This window comes from Lucilia sericata, unplaced genomic scaffold (assembly GCF_015586225.1).
Source record: "Lucilia sericata isolate MDLA Ls3-8-SP2 unplaced genomic scaffold, ASM1558622v1 Contig000226F_arrow, whole genome shotgun sequence".
In the NCBI taxonomy this organism is placed as follows: domain Eukaryota; kingdom Metazoa; phylum Arthropoda; class Insecta; order Diptera; family Calliphoridae; genus Lucilia; species Lucilia sericata.
The window spans coordinates 225,840-253,761 of record NW_023994253.1 but is presented as its reverse complement, the minus strand read 5'-3'; the positions used below and the strand labels follow the sequence as shown (position 1 = coordinate 253,761).

General features: G+C 30.7%; 2 protein-coding genes across 19 annotated transcripts in view; both read right to left on the bottom strand.

Annotated features, from left to right (window-relative positions):
• Positions 1-27,922, bottom strand: part of LOC119602393 (low-density lipoprotein receptor) — a 292,767-nt gene that overhangs the window by 114,399 nt on the left and 150,446 nt on the right. The window lies entirely within an intron of this gene.
• LOC119602394 lies at positions 15,763-16,685 on the bottom strand. 2 transcript variants are annotated; one of them, XM_037953905.1, is made up of 4 exons: positions 16,496-16,685; positions 16,195-16,430; positions 15,951-16,110; positions 15,763-15,895 (listed from the first exon to the last, which is right to left on the bottom strand). In XM_037953905.1, the coding sequence occupies exons 2-4, from the start codon at positions 16,414-16,416 to the stop codon at positions 15,855-15,857; spliced, it is 423 nt and encodes a 140-aa protein (XP_037809833.1). In that variant the 5' UTR covers positions 16,417-16,430; positions 16,496-16,685; the 3' UTR covers positions 15,763-15,854. The 2 variants fall into 2 exon arrangements, with proteins under 2 accessions (XP_037809833.1, XP_037809832.1); XM_037953904.1 differs by having other exon boundaries at positions 16,195-16,685.

The window sequence follows — 27,922 nt, the reverse complement described above, 5'->3', positions numbered from 1 at the left end:
GCAAACCAAATGTAAGATCAAACAGCGTCAATGACAGCTGTTCTTTGTTTATTTTCTGAAAATGAGTGTTATCACCTCATACAAAAATGTAAATAGTCGCTTATATGACTGGTTTTATTTTATTTTTTATAAAATATAAATCTGAGACAAAGTTGTGTCATTTAATTGAAATTCAAGCAATTGCGTAAATTAATGATAATTATTATTTTTGTTGTTTGTTTTGTTATTTATTGGTTGGTAACAACATACTATATATAGTTATGCTACATAATATATGCATCTATAGTCTAGTTTGCAGTCTAGTCCAACGGTTCCCAAATTGGAATTTATGGACTATGACAATTTTCGGATGAACAATTACATATTTAGAACAATAAGATATCAAAATATGTATGGGGTCCGCGAATTTAAATAAATTCCTCTAGGGGTCCGCGAAGTAAAAACCGGGGGAACCGCTGGTCTAGTCTATAGTCAAGCTATAGTTTAGTCTATAGTCTTGTCTATACTCTAGTTTATAGTATTGTTTATAGTCTAGTCTATAGGTTATAATCTAGTCTATAGTTTAGTAATTAATTGAGAAATTATTTAATTAATTTATTACTCAATTTATTTAAACAATTATTTATTATATTAATCTATAATTTTCAATTTTATAGATATGTAATTTAATGAAAATTATTTATAATTTGGTTATTTCCGGGCTTATAGCGATTTTTTTGAAAACGCTATAAACCGTTCCAAACAACCAAGCTTTTTCGCCACATTGACTATACTAAATAGCAACAACATGACAGTAAAGATCCACCATCTATCTCTTTTCCACTTGCACAAGGTATTGAAATGTAATTTCAATACCTTGTGCAAGTCTATCTATGTCTTTTCCACTTGCACAAGGTATTGAAATGTAATTTCAATACCTTGTGCAAGTCTATCTATCTCTTTTCCACTTGCACAAGGTATTGAAATGTAATTTGTATTTTTTTGTTGTAAAATTTTGATGAAAAACAATATTAAATGAAATTTTAGAATATATAGAAGTTATTATTCAATGATATAGCTTTTTAGTAAATATAAACACATATATTTTTGGCTTTTGGTTTGGTTGCGCATTAGCTGTTCTTGTTGTTATGTTCCTCTTTGCCTGCAAACAAAATCTTGTTTTTTTACAGTTTTATCCGTCAATTGTTTTACGAAATTATTTGTTGTAATGTGAACACCGGGCAAACAAACTTTTACTATTTGTATTGAATTGTGTTTGGCTGTGTTTCTTCAAACAAAACGTCAAAATAGAAATACTCATTTTAAGCACATTATGAAATAAAAATGTATTTAATTTCTTGTTTTTAGGCAGAAATTTCTATGAAATCGTAAAAATATTATTAAATAGTTTTTTTAACGTTTAACAAAAATGTTTCATGTTTGGTGTTCACATTGTGTTCACATTAAGAAAATATTTGTAGGTTGACAAATAAAAATGTTTCACGAAAAACAGCTGATATTTTGTTTGCTCTTCAAAAATATTTTGTGTTCACATTACAGCCAACAAATATTTGATAAAAAACGTCAAATATTTGATAGGTGTGAACGTACCTTCAGACATTTGAAAATTTTTTTTTATATTTTGTTCAATTTGGTATTTCCAACTGAAAGTAAACTTTTCTTTATTAAAAAGCAAAACAATAAATATTAACACAGACGTTGATCGAAGATAATTGATCTCCAAAATATGGAAACATTTGTGGGTTGTTTTGTATTTTAATTCTTTTGCGTAAATAAATAAATATTTATTCGTTTTTATTTATTTGAAACTTTGCAATTTTCCATCTCTGTAGTTATGAAAAAAGAGAGGAGGCAGCAACACATACATATATAATAGGAGATTAGTCTGTTTTTCTGTTAAGGGGGAGGGAGAGGTCAGACTTTGCTTGAGTATGTGTAAAAAAAGTAATAGAAACAAATAAATAAATTTAATATTATGAATCTACTTAAATCATCATTAGACTTGTTTTAATGCCCACACATTTTATGGGTGGCTGGCTAAAGTTTCTATATAAATTTTACAGCATACTTTAGGGAAGGGCCTAAATAAAACTAAACACAGCGTGAAATACACAATTTTTATAGGAAAAGTTGCAACAAATAATATAAAATTGTTGTGCGAACGATTTTGAATAAAACTTGACAATTTTTCAAAATCCCACAAATTCCTAAAATATTTTACTAAATTTTAACTGGGAAATAGCAAAAATATTCTTAAATTGTTGTTAAACTAAAAGGAAAAGCAAATTTTTATTATAAACTTAAATCCCAGAATTCCTAAAATATTTTCAAAAATTTCCAAAACTGGGGAAAAGCGCAAAAATGTCAAAAAATTACCTTGAAATGTTTTTAAAACAAATATAAATTCTTAAATTAGACTATTTTCAAAAAATACCAGAAATTCCTAAAATAATTTTAAAAATTCCAAAACTGGGGAAATAGTCAAAAATTTCATAAAATTTGTTTAAAATTATTTTAAAAACTCTTTTAAAGTAAAATGAAAGTAAATTTTTCAGCAAACATATAAATCCGACAATTCCTAAAATACTTTTAAAAATGTCCAAAACTCGGGAAGAGAGCAATTGTGTCACAAAAATCGCTTTGAAATGTTTTTAAAACGAATATAAATTGTAAAATTTGTCCATTTTAAAATATCCCACAAATTCCTAAAATATTTTTCAAAATTCCCCAAAATGGGAATAGTTTAATTTATAGTGGGAAAGTGCTAAAATCGCTTAAAAACCCAGTTAAACTAAAATGAAAGTTAAATTTTCAGCAGGAAAAATAAATCCAACAATTCCCAAAATATTTTTAGAAATTTCCCAAAATGTAAATATCCAACAACTTACGTTAAAGTATCGAAAAAACTTCTTACAATTATTACTAAAACCAATACTATTTTTAAATTTCATTAATATTCAAAAAATTTCAAAAATTCCCAAAATGTTGTACAAAAATTCCCTTATGGGGATTGTTTAATTTATTGGGGGAAAAAGTTAAAATCACTTAAAAATTCCTTAAATGTTAAATAAACCTAAAATTTTTATTGTAAAGGTAAATCTTGAAATTCCTAAAATATTTTCAAAAATCTCCTTAAATGTAATTTTCCAAAAAATTTATGGGGAAAAATATAAAAATATTACAAAAAAAAACTATGAAAATTAATTAAAACAAATAATTATAGCAAAACTTTAAAATATTTAACAATTCCTAAGATATTTTCAAAAATTCCCTTATGGGGATTGTTTTTTTTACTGTGGAAAAGAGTTTAAATCACTTAAAAATATATTCAAAGTAAAAGAATAGTAAAATTTTCATTATAAAGATAAAACCCAAAATTCCTAAAATAATTTCAAAAATCTCCTTAAATGTAAATTTCTATAAATTTATGGGGGAAAAGTATAAAAGTTATAAAAAAAGGTATGAAAACGTATTACAACAAGTAATTATAGTAAATACTTTCAACATTCAACAATTCCTAAAATATTTTCAAAAATCCCCACCATGGGATTGTTAAATATTTGTGGGAAAGATCTAACAGGACTTAAAAATGCGTTTAAAATAATAAAAAACTAAAATTTTCTTTATAAAAGTAAATCCTGAAATTCCCAAAATATTTTCCAAAATCTCCTTAATAGTAAATTTCTCTAAATTTATGGGAAAAAGTATTAAAACATTAAAAAACTTATTTAAACAAATATCCACGGCAAAATAAAGAAATAATTCCTAAAAAGTTTTCCAAAATTCCCTCATGGCAAGTTTTTAATTTAATGCGGGGTAATGCTTTTTCAACTTGAAAATGCCTTTTCTTAGCTTTTAACTATAAATGGGGAAGAAAACTATAGGTATCATTAATTATGTTTTTATTTAAGTTTTTCTCCTATCCCCTTTTTCTCAATTCTAAAAGATATTGCTTGTCATCTAAATGTGCTTTAAAAGTTTAATTTATATTTTCTTTCATCAGGCCAACAAAGCTTTAAGAGCTTGGCTTCTTTAGACACTAAAGTATTAAATGTCCTAAATGGACTTTTAGTAAATTTAAAGACTCAGTTAATGGTTTATATTTGAATGACACGTCTTTTTCTTGCAAGAAAATAAAAAAATGAGGAAAAGCACATGTACACATGTAGTTGCAAGTTTGGAATGACAAAATATGGGGAAGCAACTAACATGACTTTTAGTATTTGTAGCTTAAGTTTGAGGCTGTTAAAAGGAAGTATGAAAAATAAATGTTATTAAAGAATACATGAATGAGAAATAATTAAAGCATAAAAAAGTCACAACAGTAGAACAGTTGAGCGCTGTAGTAGAGACAAATCTTCAATTTTGAAGATAGGTAGGTAGGTAGGTAGGTTGATAGGAGGATGTATACTACATCAAATCCGAAGAAATACACCTAGGCCACTATCGGGCCTGTTGTGCGCTCCAATTCAAGAAAAAAAAAAAAAAAAAAAAAAAAAAAAAAAAAAAAAAAATTGTTCACTGAATGTATTATTTTTCCATGTTCAGAAACTCAGTTTCCTGGACGTAATTCCTAAGAATCTTCCAATCGGTGTTGGTTAAAAATGTTATTTCTGGAATAACATCACTTCCAAGATACTTGGATCTAACTTCGACGAATGCCTGACAATGGCAAAGAAAGTGCTCCAGAGTTTCACTGTCCTCTCCACATGCTCTACATTCGTCTGAATTCGCACGTCCAATTTTGTATAGATGTGCTCGTAATCCTGTGTGTCCACTGAGAATACGTACCATCATACTAACCTCAGACTTGCTCATTTTGAGAAGATTTCTCGTCTTGCTCTCATCAGGGTCACCCCATAGAATCTTTGTGGTTCTACCCACCGTTTCATTATTCCAAGAGGCCTTATGGGATTCTCTCATCCATATTTTTAATTCAGCTTTTGTTGCGTCGAATGGTTTTGCGTTTGTCAGGTTAACTACATCGAGCTCCCTTCCCTTTAAAGCTATTACATTCGCCCTTTCGTTGCCGGCTACTCCCGAGTGGCCTGGTACCCATATGATGTGAACCTTACCTCTGGGAGAGTATTCAGTTAAAGCTTTCTTACAATCCAATACGGTCTTAGATTTAATTCTATCACCTGATATCGCACAAATTGCCTTCTGGCTGTCGGTAAATATATTAAGCCCTGTGGGCGCCATATTTATTCTAATCCAATTTACACATTCCGTTATTGCTCGTACTTCTGCCTGGAAGCTTGTGTTATGATTAGGTAAACGGTGGTATATTTCTGTTTCTGTGTCTTCAATATAGAACCCCAGACCCACTTTGTCCCCTAATTTAGAGCCATCCGTGTAGCAACGGATTCCTACTGGTATTTGCTCTAATGTTCCGCTTGACCAAGACATTCTATCTGGGATTAGCTTTTCAAAGTTTCCGACATATTCAGTGTCTGGTATGCGATCAGGCACGTCCGATGAATGTGTATAACCTTCCAATGTGTCCAGTATACATTGATGACGTGTCCTATAACCGTTTTTGGCCAGTTCGCCTAAAGTAAAGAGCCGTTCGGCTGTAAGCGCCGCCTCATATCTTATATATGTTTCAATGGGTGGAATATCTAGCAACGTTTCCAGAGCCTTGGTTGAAGTAGTACACATGGCACCACTTATACCCAAGCAGCATGTACGCTGAACTCCCTGTAGTAGTTTGATATTACACTTTTTGTCCAAAGCAGTCCACCAGATTATTGAAGCATAAGCTAGAATTGGTCTAATTACACTTTTATAAAGCCAATTTGTCATAGTAGGACTAAGACCCCATTTCATGCCTATGGTTCTCCTACATATCGCCCAGCACCGATGTGCCTTGTTGATCCTATCCTCTATGTGGTGTCTCCATTTTAATTTCCGGTCAAGTATTACACCTAAGTACTTAACTTTGTCTGTCACCGGTATCTTCTTGCCCAAGAAGCAAGGTTCAGTATATGTAGAAATTTTTGTCTTTCTTGTGAAAAGACAGATTTCCGTCTTCGCCGGGTTAACATTGAGGCCTCTCGGTTGAGCCCAGCTCAAGGCCGTATTCAGAGCCTCCTCAGCTCTTCTACACAAGTAATTTGGATCCTTTCCCTTTAAAAGTATTACGACATCGTCTGCATAGCAGACAGGTCTAAGTCCTTTCTCGGTTAGGGTCCTTAGGAGGCTATTAATCGTGGTGACCCAGAGTAAAGGTGACAAAATGCCACCCTGTGGTATACCGCGAAATACCTTTTTCCTGATAGTTATATCGTACATCTCGCAGCTTATCCATCTGTTCCTTAGCATGTAGTTGATCCAGTTACGGAGCACCCGGTCAACATAAAACTGGTCTAGGGATTGGATAAGGGTATCAGTGTGCACGTTATTGAAAGCGCCTTCGATGTCAATGCATACTGCCAGTGTATACAGTTTGCTATCGAAAGATTCACTTATGTAGTGGACAACTTCATTTAAAGCGGTCTCCACCGATCGTCCCTTTACATAAGCATGCTGCTTATATTTAAGGTCATTGTATGGTATGCTGCTTTTAACCATGCTATCGACTATCCGTTCCAAGGTTTTAAGTAGGAAGGACGTAAGACTTATCGGTCGATAGGACTTAGGTGTCGCATAGCTAGGTTTCCCTGGTTTGGGTATAAATATTACCCTTGCATCCTGCCATTTAACTGGGGTATATGCCAATTTTAAGCATGCAGTGAATATCTGTGACAGATGTACGGAAACCAGTCCCGCCTCCATCTGCAAAAGTGCCGGGAAAATTCCATCCGGCCCTGCAGCTTTATAGGGAGCAAAGCTCTTGATTGCCCCTTTAACCATGTCAGTTGTAATAACTATTTCCGTGTTACCCTCCCCTTCCTCCAATATCGGTTCATCTATGTTATTCGATATACCGGGTGGGAAATGAGAATCCATTAGGAGTTTCATTGTCTCCTCCATATCCTCAAGCCTCCTGCCCGTGTCATCGATCATAGATTCCGGTTGGACATGAGTTTTGGATAGGAATTTTTTTATCTTCGATACCTCATTTACGCTATCTACCTGTTCACAGAAAAGTTTCCAGGAGTCTCGTTTGGCTCTTCGAACGATTTTCTTATATTCACCAAGTTTATTACGATACTCATCCCAGTATACTGCGGTCTTTTTACGCCGTGCCCGGTTAAATAGTTTGCTAAGAGTCTTCCCAAGGTTCCGGATCTCCCCAGTTACCCAGGGTTTTTCCTGGGCAGATCTCCGCTCTCGCAGAGGGCAGCTGTCCTCGAACGATTCAACCAGGGCACTTGTGAACGTTTCCACTTTGGCATCTATATCCTCTTTATTTCGACATTGAAAAGTGTCCTGACCTAAACGGTTCTTTAGTAAGGCCCCGAACATTGTCCAATTAGTTTTAGACTTATTCCGAAACTTTATCGGCTTTGGTGGTGGCCTTAGTATTTTGAATCTTATGTACCGATGATCAGAAAAGGAGTGCTCGTCCGAAACTCTCCAATCCTGAATTTCGTTTATAAGCTCTTCTGAACATATAGTTATATCTAATACTTCTTCTCTGATTCTATTGACGAAGGTAGCTTTATTACCTAAGTTCAATGTTATCAAGTCTTTAGTATTAAAGAAATCCATGAGGGCTTGTCCCCTGCGATTGGTGTTTGTACTACCCCAAGCTACATGATGCGAGTTGGCATCACAACCTATTACAATTTTCTTATTTTTCCTTTGTGCCTCTTCAACCAGTTTCATCAGATCCGACGTTGGTGGTAGGGTCGGAGAATCGAAAGGCAGGTAAATAGATGCAAGGTATATGTTGCCTCGACCTTGCTTCAGCACCGTTGCATCCGATGTTGATAATCCTGTTGAGAGGAGAAAACATAAGTTCTTGTGACATAAGATACATGTTCTCGGGCGAGATCCTGTATCAGCGTAGAAAAGTTGGAAATTTACGTGATTCAATCCAGAAACCTTGTTGCGAATCGTCCAAGGTTCCTGGATTAAAGCTATATGTATTTTACCTGTGTTGGTTTTTGCCATCAGAGCGTTGGTAGCTGTCTCGCTCCGATGGAGGTTTATTTGGATAACCTCAATCATGGTCATCCATTAAACTGTCTTCCAGCGAGTTGGTGGTCACCTCCTCGCTCTTTGGATTTGACTCCTCCGGATAGCCTGAAGTGGCTATTAATGCAGTGAGTACTGTTGATGGCACTGCGGTGTCCTTATCAGGCATAGGAATAGCAGTATTTTTAATAGACACATTCCCAATTCTGGAGAGCATTGCTGTTCTGTCTTCTGGCGGGTGAGTGATTTCCTCCTCGCTTTTAGGATTTGACTCCTCAACATTGCTAGTACTTGCTAATGATGCTTTGGGTACTGTCTTAGGTGTTTTAGTGTCCTTGTCGGGGCCGGTTTTGACAGCCCTTTCAATCGGCGCCTTCCCAATTTTGGAAAGGGCAACTACACTTTCTTCTGGCGAGTTAATGGTAAATTCCTCGATTTTAGGATTTGACTCCTCAACGTTATCAGTAGTGGATACTGTGGTCTTAGGTTTTTTAGTGTCCTTTTCGAGGCTTGTTGTAACAGCCCTTCCAATCGGCACCTTCCCAATTTTGAATATGACAGATTTAGAGGCGAAGTAAGCCCTACCTTTATTCTTGGCAAGACTAGCCATGGATTTCTGGTCGATACCTATTACAAATAAAGTTCCCTCAGGTTCTTCTTTCCTGTAAAAGACATCCCATTTTTCCACGGCCAGCTCAGCATTTTGACCTCCAAGAATTTCCAGTATACGTTCATTAGCCAGTTTACTGCCCCATCCTTTTATGTAGACAGTGGACTTTAGGAGCACCGGAAGAAGATAAAACTGAAAACTATTCCAAATTGCACTTAAAAATAACTAAAACATTAAATTTTAAAAACAAATTCCAAAATGTTCACTTGTTTCAAGTAAAAATTTTTATGAGCCATATTGTTCAACTCGTTTATCTTATGTACACAAAACATGTTTGTGCATGTCCACAACGAAAACGCTACCACATACTAAAACTACTACATTTACCAAACTAACATGCTCCAAGGTTCGAAATTTTACCCGTACATGAGTATTAAAAAAAGAGATTGTGTTTGTTTCTTTTTACACATGAACTAAAGTTAATAAATATTTTGTCTATATTTAACCTTCAACTTTAGCTTTAATTTCATTCTTTTTTTGTTAAAGGTAGAACATGAAAGAGGAACAAAAAAAAGGAAACCGGAAAAAGTTATGATGTTGTTTCATTTATATTTTTCTTAATTTAGGACGGATGTTGTAAAAAGTTTTTCGTGCATTTCTTTTTTATATACATTTTCTTTTTGTCTTATTTGGAAATGTTATTAAATAAAAAGAAATAAGTTTAATTTTGTTAATTAAAAAAATGTCGCAATATGTTTGTAAAACAATAATTTTTATTATTTCTTATTATAATTAAAGTTTGCAAAGAACAAGGAAATAAAGTTTTGGTAAGAAAAAAAAAAGGAAAATTTTATTTCAAGAAATAAAATGTCTTTAATGAGGATATTTGTAGTTCAGTTCTAGTTCTAGTTAGTTCTAGTTAGTTCTAGTTCAGTTCTAGTTCAGTTCTAGTTCAGTTCTAGTTCAGTTCTAGTTCAGTTCTAGTTCAGTTCTAGTTCAGTTCTAGTTCAGTTCTAGTTCAGTTCTAGTTCAGTTCTAGTTCAGTTCTAGTTCAGTTCTAGTTCAGTTCTAGTTCCAGTTCAGTTCTAGTTCTAGTTCAATTCTAGTTCAGTTCTAGTTCAGTTCTAGTTCAGTTTTAGTTCAGTTCTAGTTCAGTTCTAGTTTAGTTCTAGTTCAGTTCTAGTTCAGTTCTAGTTCAGTTCTAATTCAGTTCTAATTTAGTTCTAGTTCAGTTCTACTTTAGTTCTAGTTCAGTTCTAGTTCAGTTCTAGTTCAGTTTTAGTTCAGTTCTAGTTCAGTTCTAGTTCAGTTCTAGTTCAGTTGTAGTTCAGTTCTAGTTCAGTTCTAGTTCAGTTCTAGTTCAGTTCTAGTTCAGTTCTAGTTCAGTTCTAGTTCAGTTCTAGTTCAGTTCTAGTTCAGTTCTAGTTCAGTTCTAGTTCAGTTCTAGTTCAGTTCTAGTTCAGTTCTAGTTCAGTTCTAGTTCTAGTTCAGTTCTAGTTCAGTTCTAGTTCAGTTCTAGTTCAGTTCTAGTTCAGTTCTAGTTCAGTTCTAGTTCTAGTTCAGTTCTAGTTCAGTTCTAGTTCAGTTCTAGTTCAGTTCTAGTTCAGTTCTAGTTCTAGTTCAGTTCTAGTAGTCTAGTTCAGTTCTAGTTCAGTTCTAGTTCAGTTCTAGTTCAGTTCTAGTTCAGTTCTAGTTCAGTTCTAGTTCAGTTCTAGTTCAGTTCTAGTTCAGTTCTAGTTCAGTTCAGTTCAGTTCTAGTTCAGTTCTAGTTCAGTTCTAGTTCAGTTCTAGTTCAGTTAGTTCAGTTCTAGTTCAGTTCTAGTTCAGTTCTAGTTCAGTTCTAGTTCAGTTCTAGTTCAGTTCTAGTTCAGTTCTAGTTCAGTTCTAGTTCAGTTCTAGTTCAGTTCTAGTTCAGTTCTAGTTCAGTTCTAGTTCAGTTCTAGTTCAGTTCTAGTTCAGTTCTAGTTCAGTTCTAGTTCAGTTCTAGTTCAGTTCTAGTTCAGTTCTAGTTCAGTTCTAGTTCAGTTCTAGTTCAGTTCTAGTTCAGTTCTAGTTCAGTTCTAGTTCAGTTCTAGTTCAGTTCTAGTTCAGTTCTAGTTCAGTTCTAGTTCAGTTCTAGTTCAGTTCTAGTTCAGTTCTAGTTCAGTTCTAGTTCAGTTCTAGTTCAGTTCTAGTTCAGTTCTAGTTCAGTTCTAGTTCAGTTCTAGTTCAGTTCTAGTTCAGTTCTAGTTCAGTTCTAGTTCAGTTCTAGTTCAGTTCTAGTTCAGTTCTAGTTCAGTTCTAGTTCAGTTCTAGTTCAGTTCTAGTTCAGTTCTAGTTCAGTTCTAGTTCAGTTCTAGTTCAGTTCTAGTTCAGTTCTAGTTCAGTTCTAGTTCAGTTCTAGTTCAGTTCTAGTTCAGTTCTAGTTCAGTTCTAGTTCAGTTCTAGTTCAGTTCTAGTTCAGTTCTAGTTCAGTTCTAGTTCAGTTCTAGTTCAGTTCTAGTTCAGTTCTAGTTCAGTTCTAGTCAGTTCTAGTTCAGTTCTAGTAGTTCAGTTCTAGTTCAGTTCTAGTTCAGTTCTAGTTCAGTTCTAGTTCAGTAGTTCAGTAGTTCAGTTCTAGTTCAGTTCTAGTTCAGTTCTAGTTTAGTTCTAGTTTAGTTCTAGTTCAGTTCTAGCTCAGTTTTAGTTCAGTTCTACTTCAACTCTAGTTTGGTTCTGGTTGCCAAAAGGAAACATTTTTTAATTTCTATGACGTTGGTATTTTTCTTTAATTTTTGCATGTATTTTAAGGTCAAGGGGGGGTCATTAGATTTTGAGGGATTTGTAGCAAAAGTCTATGACTTTTATTAAATATCCCACTGGTTATCAGATTTTCATGTCTATTAAAATAACAAATGTTTTCACAAAGTTTTAACTAAGCGTATGATTAATATTAATATCAAAACCATCAGAGCGTATGAGTGTTTTTAATATAATAAATTGTGATTAATTGTAGAATTAATCAAGAATTTAAGTTCTTTTGACCCTAAAATTTAAAATTTTTTTATAAGACCGTTCCAAACAAATTAAATACATATAAATTTAAAAAAAAAATCTTTATAAACTTTTATAAAACTTTAAAGCAATTTTAATATTATTAAAATATTATGCAGCATCATTTAATTGACATTAAATGAAATGGAAACTTATATAGATTTTTTTTCCTTTTAATGAAATGGGAAAATATAATAACAAAAAATATAAAAAACTTTTCCTGCATAAAAATGGTGATGATGATGGTGTACCAAAATGATGACTATACCCATCATTAAACACACCTTGATTGAATGAAACAATTTTTAAACAAAAAATCTCTAAAAAATAAAAATTTTCTACTAATGAGAAAATAAAAAAAAACTTGAAAAATTATGTTACCCTGCCCTACAAAATTTCTCAAATAAATTTCTCAAATAAGAAACAATGAAAAATAAAATGAGAAGAAAAAAACGGAAATAAAACAAAAACTACAAAGGAAGTGTATAAATTGTTTCATATAAAAAATCCAAAAAGGAAAGAAGAAAAATAAAATTCATTCATTGAATGTGAATCTATCTGTAAGAACAACAAGGTTGAGTTTGGCGCTTAAAAAATCCAACAAAAAGAAAACAGCTACAATGCACAGCGTGTCGAAAAAACAACAATGGCAGCATAAAACTTAAAAAGCAATAAAAGTAATTAAAAAAGTTTTTTTTTACTTCACACTTACACAATAAAAAATACAAACGAATAAAACACAGCAAAAATCTATACAAACAATAAACAAGAAAATTGTGCACCAAAAATTAGTTCAAAGTCATGACCCAGGAAAGAGGTTTGAAAATGTAAAGCTTTAAATACGAAATATTTTAAATGAAGGGATATTTAAAAAAGAGAGCAACTACTGCCTTTAAAATTAAAGGCAGAAAACAGAAGTCATGGTTACATGGCAAAATTATAAATGAAATATTTATTTCATTGTTAAATTTAAAAGGCGAATGTACAATAAACACGCCATAAACATGCAAAACTTTCTCATAATTGTTGATATAAAGAAAAAAACTTCATAGAACAGTAATATGGAACAAAAATATGGAACCGAATTAGCACTGAACTAGAATTGAAATAAAACAGAAGTGAACTAGACCAGAACTGAAGTAAAACTAAACTAGAACTGAAGAAGATCTGAAGAGAAACTGAACTAGTACTGACCTAGAACAAACTAAAACTGAACTAGAACTGAACTAGATCTGAACTAGAACTGAACTAGAACTCAACTAAAACTGAACTAGAACTGAACTAGAACTGAACTAGAACTGAACTAGAACTGAACTAGAACTGAACTAGAACTGAACTAGAACTGAACTAGAACTGAACTAGAACTGAACTAGAACTGAACTAGAACTGAACTAGAACTGAACTAGAACTGAACTAGAACTGAACTAGAACCGAACTAGAACCGAACTAGAACTGAACTAGAACTGAACTAGAACTGAACTAGAACTGAACTAGAACTGAACTAGAATTGAACATGAATTTGGCTAACAATAGCTATTTCCCCTTAAATATTATTTTTAATTACATATTACTGAACTAGGACTGAACCAGATCTGAACTAGAACTGAACTAGAATTGAACTAGAACTGAACTAGAACTGAACTAGAACTGAACTAGAATTGAACTAGAACTGAACTAGAACTTAACTAGAACTGAACTAGAACTGAACTAGAACTGAACTAGAACTGAACTAGAACTGAACTAGAACTGAACTAGAACTGAACTGAACTAGAACTGAACTAGAACTGAACTAGAACTGAACTAGAACTGAACTAGAACTGAACTAGAACTGAACTAGAACTGAACTAGAACTGAACTAGAACTGAACTAGAACTGAACTAGAACTGAACTAGAACTGAACTAGAACTGAACTAGAACTGAACTAGAACTGAACTAGAACTGAACTAGAACTGAACTAGAACTGAACTAGAACTGAACTAGAACTGAACTAGAACTGAACTAGAACTGAACTAGAACTGAACTAGAACTGAACTAGAACTGAACTAGAACTGAACTAGAACTGAACTAGAACTGAACTAGAACTGAACTAGAACTGAACTAGAACTGAACTAGAACTGAACTAGAACTGAACTAGAACTGAACTAGAACTGAACTAGAACTGAACTAGAACTGAACTAGAACTGAACTAGAACTGAACTAGAACTGAACTAGAACTGAACTATAACTGAACTATAACTGAACTACTGACATAACTGAACTAGAACTGAACTATAACTGAACTACTGAACTACTGAACTAGAACTTAATTAGAACTTAATTAGAACTGAACTAGAACTGAACATGAATTTGGCTAACAATAGCTATTTCCCCTTAAATATTATTTTAAATTACATATTACTTTACTTTTCTTTTCCATTTTTCTGTTTTAATTCTATTGAAGCTTCGATGAAAGTGAAATTTTGCTAATTCCTTTCTTCACTCTTTTCGATTTCTACCAAATTTTCAGTCATATATTTTATTGCATTTTTAGTCTTCATATTCAAGTAATAATATCCTTTTAAAAACTTCTCAACAAAAGATCAATACCAAAGCTAGCTTTTTCTTCTTAACTCATATGTTTTATATTTTCCACATTCATGTCAGGCAAAAGAAATAATAAAAAACTTTGCCTTGACCTGTATCTGCAATTTGGAGTAAAAACAAAAATATATAGAAAAATACTTGAAAAAACACAAATTCTCATGAGCACTTACAGAAAATTAGAAAAAAACAGAAACCCACAAAACATCATAAAAAAAAACACTTTTTCTCAGTTTGCAAAAAAGCCTGAGTATTATTACATTTTTTTTCACCCAAAAAAACATATAAATGGAAGAACACAAGGTATGAATTTGAGCATAAACAATTTAATTCTATTTGATACTAGGGGTTCTTGCGGCAAAAAAATGGATCTCTGAAAAAAGAAATAAACTTTTTGCAGGTCAACCAACCAACAGCAACGAGAAAATTTATGTTAAGAGTCATTTTCAAGCATGACCATAAGAGATGAAATTCATTTTTTTATGTGAATTTTCTATTAAAAGTTATAAACACAAGTGTAGTTTATAGTTTAGAAGTCGTTCAAGTATTCATTTAAAAAATACCAACAAAAAAACCCACACATATACTTTCAGTATTGACAAAAAATATCTTTAAACCAGGAAAACAAAGCAAAAACAATTATTTGAATCTATATGTTTCATACAAATTTATTGGTTTACAAGTTCTCTGGCTTTCAATTTTAACTTTTGTTTCTTCTTGAACAAAAAAAAAAAAAAAAAACTACAAAATTTAATAATTAAAAATAGTTTTAATGTCTTTTTAAATATTTTAAAGTTTAGCAAGAAAATATAAAACTTCATAAAAATTCTATAAATAAATAAAATTTTTATAATTCGTAAACATGAAAATTTTCTGTTTTGTTGCAAACAACTATGCAACATATCCCAGCTAGCATTTTCTTTCAAAAAAGGATCTTCCGCGATTGGAGGTGGCGACTAAATTAATCTTCCACGATATCGTATTCCAATTACGAAAGTTCAACGCAACGGGAGTAACTGTGTCACAGCCGCGACTCTTCTCTATGAATCGTCTACGATGTGTTAAAAAGAGTCTTGACACAATCGTCTTAATGAATCTTCTACGATGCGATAAACAGAATCTTTACACAATCGTCTTAATGAATCTTCTACGATGCGATAAACAGAATCTTTACAAAATCGTCTTAATGAATCTTCTACGATGCGATAAAAAGAATTATAGAAGAGTCTTGGAACGATCGTAAAGAAGATTTTAATTGATCCTAAAATGCCTAAAAATATGCTAAAAATAAAAAGTATTGATATTCGTTTTATACTGTTTATTGCATTGGCATTTTTTGTCAACTTTAAATAAAAAAAATAAAATTAAATATAAATTTGAATTCAATTATGAAAATAAATACATACATATGAATAATGGAAATAATTATGCATTAGAAAAATTATTAAAAAATAAAGTTATTTTTCAGCCAAATCGTCAATTTTCTTGGCTTCATCAATCTTTTTGGTTCGGTCACTCTTTCTGAGACGGTCACCAGCATGAACAAAATGTTGTTGTAATACCTTATTTATACCTGCATCATCAGCTTTCGGAAATTTTGAATGGCACCTTTAAAAAGAAAATAATTAGAATTCAGTAAAATCATGTTATAAAAAATACTTACTTGTTATAATTTTCGTTATATTGAATTCCTGAATACTGGGCTTACTGTTCGTTCCACGCCAACTCAATTTTGCAGCCACATCATCGCTCAGCATTTTTTTAATTGCATTCCTGACAAACGAGTTGGAGCTGTCGCCACCCACTTTACCAATAACGTATTTCTGTAAAAATTTTGATATGAATATATGTATATATGTATGTTTATATTAAAAAATATGTATATAGACGGATAATTATATACATACCAATTGAGCTACAATATCCACGTTCTCTTCTATTTGTTTATGTAATTCTTCCAACTGTTTTACAGTTTTTATGGGTAAAGGTGGCACTAAATTGGTTTTAATTTCCTCAGAATAAATTAATTTTAACTGACGCACTTCATTTCTTACGGTTATCACTTCCTCTGTTAGTCTGCCGATTTGCTGTTTTAGCGTGCGCACTTCTCCTAAAATCTCCGTCAACATATTTTGTTTACTATCTGAAAGAATTAATGTAATATAAAGTATAATGAATGAAATTATGACATTTATAATGTTCTTATACCTGTCTGATTATCTGGCGGTTTGTTTTGTATTTGTTGCAATTCACTTCTTCTATATATTCAACTGGAAAATTATCGCAAACGGATGATGTTTCAGTGAAATCCGATTCAACCAATTTTTCGAAAGAACTGACTTTCATTGGGACATCATCGCAATCAGATGTTTCCCTGCCTTTAACTTGTTTTTTTGGATGATCCATCCCACTTTATTATAAGCAGACTCCATCATTTTTTTGCTTCTCGTTTGCTTTTTAATCTTATTGCTTTATTTGATAGCATTATAAATTATTTTATATTATAAATTTAATTTTTGATTTCTAATAAAACACTTTTTAGTTAATACACTTAGTATTTATAAGAAACTTTATTAAAAATTAAATTTTTAATTTAATAAACTTCAAAAACCACTTTTTATTCTTACTTGTCTCGACACTGATTATAAACTGAGTTGAAAAGAAGACAAAATAATTTGTTTTTGCTAAACGTTTATACGTATAACGGTAAAATTCGCCCAACTATCTCCAGAATCCGTAATCGGCGATTGTTGCGTAATATAAATAAACCGGTTTGACAATAATATATGCATCATTTGGAAGAGTAAAATATGATCGTTGACTAACAACAATCCTCCGATGATCGCTAAAATACATAAGCGACGATTAATTCGTTCAACAATCGCCAAAATTACTCGCAAAAGCATCTTTTGGTACATTAAAATATATATTTTTTTAAATAATCGTCAGGACGATTATAAAACGAGTCACAAAATGAAACAATCGTCTGGAAGATTGAAAAAAGATTCACAAAATGAGGACAATCGTGTGGACGATTAAAAAAATAGTCGCAAAATCATCGCGCTCGCCAATGAATCATGTAAATGCTAGCTGGGATGTTATGTTTGTATGTGTATATGTACATAAACTTGTGATTGCATGTGTATATCTATGTATGCAATTATTGTTTTTGTTTGTGTTTAAATCGACTCGTGTAGGAGTTTGTTTTTAACACATACTAACATTAGATTACAAAACATGTTTCAATTGCCTGACTAGTCAGGCAATTGAAACAATTGAAACATTGAAACAAGCTTGTTCACAAACATATACGGAGAACATGTGAAACTGTGTTAGTTTTTTTTTGTATGTATGTATGTGTGTTTTCATGTTAAACATTTTTTACATCCTATATTTTCGAAGTTGTTATAAGTTAATTTTTTTATTTGTTGTTTTTTAAGGCAATTGATGAAAAAATATGTAAAATATTAAAAAAAGTAAAAATACAATTAATTAAACCATTTTTAAAACAAAACTGAGTTAATGCTTATAGTCTAGTCATAGTCTAGTCATAGTCTAGTCATAGTCTAGTCATAGTCTAGTCATAGTCTAGTCATAGTCTAGTCATAGTCTAGTCATAGTCTAGTCATAGTCTAGTCATAGTCTAGTCATAGTCTAGTCATAGTCTAGTCATAGTCTAGTCATAGTCTAGTCATAGTCTAGTCATAGTCTAGTCATAGTCTAGTCATAGTCTAGTCATAGTCTAGTCATAGTCTAGTCATAGTCTAGTCATAGTCTAGTCATAGTCTAGTCATAGTCTAGTCATAGTCTAGTCATAGTCTAGTCATAGTCTAGTCATAGTCTAGTCATAGTCTAGTCATAGTCTAGTCATAGTCTAGTCATAGTCTAGTCATAGTCTAGTCATAGTCTAGTCATAGTCTAGTCATAGTCTAGTCATAGTCTAGTCATAGTCTAGTCATAGTCTAGTCATAGTCTAGTCATAGTCTAGTCATAGTCTAGTCATAGTCTAGTCATAGTCTAGTCTAGTCTAGTCATAGTCTAGTCATAGTCTAGTCATAGTCTAGTCATAGTCTAGTCATAGTCTAGTCATAGTCTAGTCATAGTCTAGTCATAGTCTAGTCATAGTCTAGTCATAGTCTGTCATAGTCTAGTAGTCCATAGTCTAGTCATAGTCATAGTCTAGTCATAGTCTAGTCATCGTATATTAATAGTATTGTCTATAGTGTAGTCTATAATATAGTCTATAGTCTAGTATATATGCTAGTCTATAGTCTAGTCTATAGGCTGGTCTATAGTCTAGTCTATAACCTTGTCTGTAGTCGAGTACATATAGCCTTGTCTATAGCCTATTCTATAGCCTAGTCTATAGTCTATCCTATAGTCTAGTCTATAGGCTGGTCTATAGTCTATTCAAAGTCCACTAATAGTCTAGTCATAGTAATTATACTAAAATCTTTATTCGATAAAAGTTATACGCCGGAGTCAGATTTAAATGTATTTTTAAATTTATTTATTGAACATGATAGCTTTACCATGTGGTTAATATTCATGTCATCTATCTTGCATAAAAAAATATATAAAATTTTTTCAAAATACTTTTATGAACGTATCACTTACAATTTCTATGATAAAATTGCATTTGATTAGATTGTTTTTTTTATACCAGTTAATTGGATTTTATATAAGTTTTTTTCTCCGCTCAGTTAAATTATTAAAAAGTGACTGAAACATATAAATATTTAACCAAAAATGTTCACATTTCTTAAACTAATTATGGGAAACATTTAAACATTAAAGTGAAAATGTTAAAAAAAATATTTAATAAATTTTTTTCTGCGAAATTAAGCAAAAAAAAAAAATGTTTTAACACTTTTGTGGTTTGTCGTTATTTTAAACGGAAAAAATTTAATAGTTTTAATTGCTTTTTAGTTTGCTGGGAAATTAGGTCAAATGCTACTGATAATAATATTTAAAAAAGTTTAACTTATGACTTTAAGGCATTATTTATAGAAACTTGTATTCAAATTTTAAAAACTAGAATTATTATTTTGAATTTATTTTACATGGTTGGTTAACAATGGATCAGGTTCAAAATAGTTGTTTCAGTAGCACCACAAGACTACCGACAAAACTATGACTATACTACAACACAATTATGATCTGAACCATGGCTTCTAATATAACGATTTTATAAAAATATGCACAATTTTAAATTTTTTTTTCATTTCCCATAAAACGTCAGTTTATTTTCATTAAAACCACACAAAATTTAAAGCCTTGAACAAAGACAAAATATAATATAAAACAAGCATGGAGAGTCAAGTTTAAAATATACTAGACAATGTTAAATGTAAATTGCAAGTTATTTAAAACTAACACATCCATGAGTTCAAACATTTTTTAAATACACGAATGTTTAAGTAAAATATTTGCATGAACATAATCATAAAAATTACAAAACAGTAGAATAAAATTAACATGAATTTGATTTGTATATGAATATTTTTCAGAATTGAAGATCATGACAAATAAATTAAATTCCTCGGTATTTTTTTTTTAAATTTTCAAAATATATTTTTCGATATTTATTAAGAAATTTTAAAGCTTCTATTATGTTATGATCCCACTGTCACTCTCGCCTTAATTTACTTCTACGCGGCAGCAATCATTAATTGTGCACACACAGCTGAGAACAGTAGAGCCTTGAAGTAGGCTATGAAAATACTGGAAAAAATCTATAGTTAGTAAACAATGTCTATGTAAGTGTTTTTCATAGGGTAGTTATATTTAGATGTAAATAAATATACTTATAAATTTATTAGTTTTACATGGTTTACATGTAGTTAAAAGTAAATATTTAAATCTACCAACTTTACTATAGACTACTTGTTAAATAAAATTGTTTGCGTGTGTTTACATAAGTATGTATATTTAATATTAGTTTTTTTTTAATTATCAAACTATAATTAATGTCTATGGCCTCCGGTAGGTTAGTGGTTAGTGTTCTAGTCTGGTAGACCGGAGGTGGTGGGTTCGATTCCCACCTGAGGCACTGGTTAAGGAGCGCACAACAGGCCCGATAGAGGCCTAAGTGTATTTCTTCGGATTTGATGTATATTCATCCTCCTTTCAAACTAACTAACTAACTAACTAAATAAAACTTTGTTAAAAGTAAACAGCATTTTAAAAGGAAACCTAATCAACTAATTATGTTGTCTAGTTCTCTAGATATCTGTGTAAAGATTGTTAAATTGTTATGAATATAAAGTAATTAAATAAACAACCTTAAGGAGAGTCTAAATAAATTATTATTCAATTGAAAGGGTTCTTTTACTGTTAAATGAAAACCCAATTAACAATTCAATTAGATTTTAAAAGAAAAATAAGACTATAGAGTAGACTATAGAACAGACTATAGATAAGACTATAGACTAGACTATAGGCTAGATTATAGACTACACTGCAGACTAACCTATAGACTAGTCATATATAGACTAGACTATAGACTAGACTATAGAGTAGACTATAGACTAGACTATAGACTAGACTATAGACCATATACGTCAAATAACTAGACTAGACTATAGACTAGACTATAGACTAGACTATAGACTAGACTATAGACTAGACTATAAACTAGACTATATACTAGACTATAGACGACTATAGACTAGACTATAGACTAGACTATAGACTAGACTATAGACTAGACTATAGACTAGACTATAGACTAGACTATAGACTAGACTATAGACTAGACTATAGACTAGACTATAGACTAGACTATAGACTAGACTATAGACTAGACTATAGACTAGACTATAGACTAGACTATAGACTAGACTATAGACTAGACTATAGACTAGACTATAGACTAGACTATAGACTATAGACTAGACTATAGACTAGACTATAGACTAGACTATAGACTAGACTATAGACTAGACTATAGACTAGACTATAGACTAGACTATAGACTAGACTATAGACTAGACTATAGACTAGACTATAGACTAGACTATAGACTAGACTATAGACTAGACTATAGACTAGACTATAGACTAGACTATAGACTAGACTATAGACTAGACTATAGACTAGACTATAGACTAGACTATAGACTAGAACTATAGACTAGACTATAGACTAGACTATAGACTAGACTATAGACTAGACTATAGACTAGACTATAGACTAGACTATAGACTAGACTATAGACTAGACTAAGACTAGACTATAGACTAGACTATAGACTAGACTATAGACTAGACTATAGACTAGACTATAGACTAGACTATAGACTAGACTATAGACTAGACTATAGACTAGACTATAGACTAGACTATAGACTAGACTATAGACTAGACTATAGACTAGACTATAGACTAGACTATAGACTAGACTATAGACTATAGACTAGACTATAGACTAGACTATAGACTAGACTATAGACTAGACTATAGACTAGACTATAGACTAGACTATAGACTAGACTATAGACTAGACTATAGACTAGACTATAGACTAGACTATAGACTAGACTATAGACTAGACTATAGACTAGACTATAGACTAGACTATAGACTAGACTATAGACTAGACTATAGACTAGACTATAGACTAGACTATAGACTAGACTATAGACTAGACTATAGACTAGACTATAGACTAGACTATAGACTAGACTATAGACTAGACTATAGACTAGACTATAGACTAGACTATAGACTAGACTATAGACTACTAGACTAGACTAGAACTAGACTATAGACTAGACTATAGACTAGACTATAGACTAGACTAGACTAGACTAGACTATAGACTAGACTAGACTATAGACTAGACTATAGACTAGACTATAGACTAGACTATAGACTAGACTATAGACTAGACTATACTAGACTATAGACTAGACTATAGACTAGACTAGACTAGACTATAGACTAGACTATAGACTAGACTATAGACTAGACTATAGACTAGACTATAGACTAGACTAGACTATAGACTAGACTATAGACTAGACTATATACTAGACTATATACTAGACTATAGACTAGACTATAGACTAGACTATAGACTAGACTATAGACTAGACTATAGACTAGACTAGACTATAGACTAGACTAGACTATAGACTAGACTAGACTAGACTAGACTATAGACTAGACTAGACTAGACTATAGACTAGACTAGATTATAGACTAGACTAGATTATAGACTAGACTATAGACTAGACTATAGACTAGACTATAGACTAGACTATAGACTAGACTATAGACTAGACTATAGACTAGACTATAGACGAGACTATAGACTAGACTATAGACTAGACTATAGACTAGACTATAGACTAGACTATAGACTAGACTATAGACTAGACTAGACTATAGACTAGACTATAGACTAGACTAGACTATAGACTAGACTATAGACTAGACTATAGACTAGACTATAGACTAGACTATAGACTAGACTATAGACTAGACTATAGACTAGACTATAGACTAGACTATAGACTAGACTATAGACTAGACTATAGACTAGACTATAGACTAGACTATAGACTAGACTATAGACTAGACTATAGACTAGACTATAGACTAGACTATAGACTAGACTATAGACTAGACTATAGACTAGACTATAGACTAGACTATAGACTAGACTAGACTATAGACTAGACTATAGACTAGACTATAGACTAGACTATAGACTAGACTATAGACTAGACTATAGACTAGACTATAGACTAGACTATAGACTAGACTATAGACTAGACTATAGATTAGACTATAGACTAGACTATAGACTAGACTATAGACTAGACTATAGACTAGACTATAGACTAGACTATAGACTAGACTATAGACTAGACTATAGACTAGACTATAGACTAGACTATAGCCTAGACTATAGACTAGACTATAGACTAGACTATAGACTAGACTATAGACTAGACTATAGACTAGACTATAGACTAGACTATAGACTAGACTATAGACTAGACTATAGACTAGACTATAGACTAGACTATAGACTACACTATAGACTAGACTATAGACTAGACTATAGACTAGACTATAGACTAGACTATAGACTAGACTATAGACTAGACTATAGACTAGACTATAGACTAGACTATAGACTAGACTATAGACTAGACTATAGACTAGACTATAGACTAGACTATAGACTAGACTATAGACTAGACTATAGACTAGACTATAGACTAGACTATAGACTAGACTATAGACTAGACTATAGACTAGACTATAGACTAGACTATAGACTAGACTATAGACTAGACTATAGACTAGACTATAGACTAGACTATAGACTAGACTATAGACTAGACTATAGACTAGACTATAGACTAGACTCTAGACTAGACTATAGACTAGACTATAGACTAGACTATAGACTAGACTATAGACTAGACTATAGACTAGACTATAGACTAGACTATAGACTAGACTATAGACTAGACTATAGACTAGACTATAGACTAGACTATAGACTAGACTATAGACTAGACTATAGACTAGACTATAGACTAGACTATAGACTAGACTATAGACTAGACTATAGACTAGACTATAGACTAGACTATAGACTAGACTATAGACTAGACTATAGACTAGACTATAGACTAGACTATAGACTAGACTATAGACTAGACTATAGACTAGACTATAGACTAGACTATAGACTAGACTATAGACTAGACTATAGACTAGACTATAGATTATTTAGTAGACTAGATTATAGACTATACTATTACCTAGTCAAGACTATAGACGAGACTTTAGAATACTTCAATAATTATAATCCACAAATAATTTTCAAATAACTCTTTAAAGATTTTACCATTACATTTGATTACAACATCTATCGAAAAAAGATTTGCACAACATTTCACAAATGATTTACATTGTTAATTACAATAATGGATAGTAAATAATTTATTGATCTGTGTGTGTGTATTTCAATCTATGTAAATGACAACATTAAGGTGCTTAAACAAGCTAGAAACAAAAACTCCTTGATATATGCTAATGATATTTAAATTCAATTACTTTTAACCTACATAAATAAAATTATATAAGCTTTCATTTAAAATTGTTCAAAATCAAATACTTTTCAATAGCATAAATGTACATACATATGTAGTTAATTACAAATATTTGCCCGAAATAAAATTATACCATAATTATATATTGTTAATTTATAGCCTTGTATTTAATGGTTAAATGGTTCTCTTTCTATTCAACCATTTCTATGGAACAGTTCTATAATAACAAAGCATCATTTTTATTGTTTTAACAGCCTTTAAATCAATATTTAAATCAAATTAAAATAATAAAGCAAATTACTAAAATTTTATAGGTCATTTTATATGCTAGTTAAAGCTGTAGTAAAATTCTATGTTTTCTTTGATATTTAAAATGCAAAAATTAATTTAAATAATATTACAAAGAATATAAATAATTCATTTGTAAATTTGATTAAAATTTACAAATAACTTTGCTTAAGAAAAAAATATAATATGTATACAGTTTGAAATATGCTTTTTTTAAATATTATATGTAAGCCTATAAGTATGCTTTAGTTATGTAAATAAAATATTTACTATGTGCAGAAATGGAATTTTAATCCAGAAAATAGTAATGTAAGTTGAGAATTTACAAAATAACTTTTTAAGAAAAGCTTTGAATGAAGTCTTTTTTAACGTTTCATTGAAAGAGCTACTAATCGATATTTTTGAACACCTTTCCAAAAATGCTTTTTACTTAAAAAGCTTTTTAAAGGATTTTAACTAAACAATTTTTAAGAAAATGTTTAGTAAACTTTGTAACAAAAAAGCTTTTAAAAGTCTTTTAACTGCTTTTATATAAAGTTATATTAATAAGTTTCTAATAGGCAGTTTTGGTATGAAAGTCTTACGAAATATTTTAGCATAAAAAGTATTTATAAAGCTTTTTGCTTTAAAAGTCCTCAGAAAGCTTGTTAATTAAATTTGGAAAGCTTGTGTCTTAAAAAGTCTTTGGATAGCTTTTTCCTTAGAAAACTTTATGAAGGCTTTTGTACTAAAAATTAGAAAGCTTTTTTCTTCAAAAACGATTTAGAAATCTATTGACTCAAAAAGCCTTTCGAGTGCTTTTTACTTAACAGAAAAGCCTTTATAAAGTGTTATACTAAAGAAGCTTCTAGTAATCTTTCGTTAAAAGCTTTCTACTATAAAGATGTTTAGAATGGTATTATTTCTTTATATTAAAAAAAAAAATAATTAAAAGTTTTTTACTTTAAAAGCGTTTATAAAGCTTTCCGCCTTAAAGGTCGTCAAAACGTCAAAAGGTAAAAGGGATTTTAATAAATAAGCTTTTTAAATTCTTATATCAATAAAGCTTCTACTAAGCTTTTTACTTAAATGGTCTTTAGAAAGTTTTTTACTTAAAAATTTCGTTGAACTGAAGAAAAAGCTTTTTAAAGTAAAGAAATTTCTACTTGTTGGCATAGTTTTTACTTAATTTTTACTTAAACAGCTTTAAAAATGCTTTTTATTAAAAAAAGTTTACACAGTTTTTTAACTTTAAAAAAGCGTTTTACTTTTAATGCTTAGATTTTATAATAAAGCCTTTTGCTAATAAAGCTTTACCAAACAGTTAAACTATTTCGATTAAATGTTTTAGTTTAGCTTTAAAAATAATGTTTTTACAAAGCTTTTTATTTAAATAGCTCTTAAAAAAGTTCTTTATTAAAAAAGTTTTTAAAGTTTTTTAACTTAAAAAAAACGTTTTACTAAATACAGTTTTTAGAAAGCTTTGTACTAAACAGCTTTTACAACTTGGTTTTTATAACAAAACTTTACTAAATAGTTTAGCTTTTTTAATAAAATGTTGTTGTTGTTCTAAATATAATTTTTCTAATAATTTCTTTTCCTTCCCACCATTCAAAGTCTTCCAAGAACTAACTTATAAATCCAATTTGTTAAATTCACCAATTAAATACCTACATGTTTCGAAATGTATTTATTTTCTGATTAGTTCTAAACGGTATTAAGTATTAGTGTCAACGCCTAAACGCACACAACAACTGATTTGTTTTGTTTAATTAACACAAAACAACAAAAGTAGAGACAAAAACAAAACTTAATTTTAACTTTTCTACTTTAAGCAATAAAATCAAGCATTAAAAAAGTTATAAAATTTTATTTGGCAAACGGAAAACAAGAAAAGGTGAAAGGAAAAAGTAAGAAAGAATGAAAAAATATCCTTTATTTTTCTGCGAAAATATGTGAACTTTAGTAAAGTTGACAGTTTGTAATTCGCACACAAAAACAACAACAACAACGACGACAATAATAACGAAATAAACTCCCTAAGGGAATTAACAATGAACTCAAATACACCAAAACAGAAAAACAGCTTTAAATGAAACTGCAGTCATTTAATCTCACACTCTCTGTAGTATAAACTCGTAGTAACTTTAGCTCTTTTAACACCCATCAAATGTTTGCTGGCGAGAGAAACACCTGTTTTAGACATTTCTTTTGGTAGTTTTACCAGCCCGCCTAAAAGTATGCTATGGCGTTGCTACAATATGTTTTTTTGTTTTGCTTTCTTTACTAACAAGTTTGTTTTCTATAAAAAGGGCTAAATCTTACTTTGGGGAGTTTTTTTCTACTGCGTTACTAGGTTTAAAGGTTTTTTGTCTATATAGATAGTATCATCTGCCATAATGCAGAGTAAGTATTATATTTGTTAAAATAATAAAATTTAATTTTTTACCAAATATTTCTTTTCTTTGTTTTTTTTATTACTTTCTTTAGTAATTTTATTTAATTTTCTTAAAATTTATTTTTATTTCAGTTTTCACAATCTTTTCATATTTGTATATTACATTTTTTTATACTTTGCAAATATGTATCAAAAAAATTTTCATTTGTATTTTATACCTTGGGGAAATTAACTCAAAAGTCTGTTCATATTTTTTATGTTGTAACACAGTAACTTTAATTTATAAAAGTTTTTTTTCTCTCTAAATAATTTGTAAATATCATTTACTTTCTCTTATCATTAGTTTATGTCAGCTGTAATATTTGCTTTGATAGTTGTCTTAGGAAAAAGTTTTGAGGAAAAATCAAAATTTTGAAGTAAAATTAAAAAGTTTTTCTTGTTTTGCTAGATCTTCTTTTTTTTCTCTTATTCAAAAATAAACATTAACACTTCTTTTGTAGGAGTTATGAAAAAAGAAAATATTCATAAATACTGCTTGACAGGTGTGAGTTGTGGGGCCATTAAAAAGTTTCTGTAGTGTGAAATAGCAGTGACAAAATAATATACAAAAGTGTGCTTTAAACTTAAGAGAGTGATAGAAAAACAAAATAATAATAATATAGAAATGAAAACCTTTAAAAACCGAAGAAATATTAAGCATTAGTACTGTAACTTTTTTCTTGCTGCTGGTTTCATACAAAAGCTTTCTGTTAAAAATATTTTTTGTAAAAAGCTATCTGAGAAAAAATTTTTTTTGAAAGTTTTGTGAAAGCATTTTTAAGATTTTTTTTATTGGAAAACTTTATTATAAAAAAAGTTTTAATGAAAAACTTTTTTCCTAGTTTTTATTTTTTTT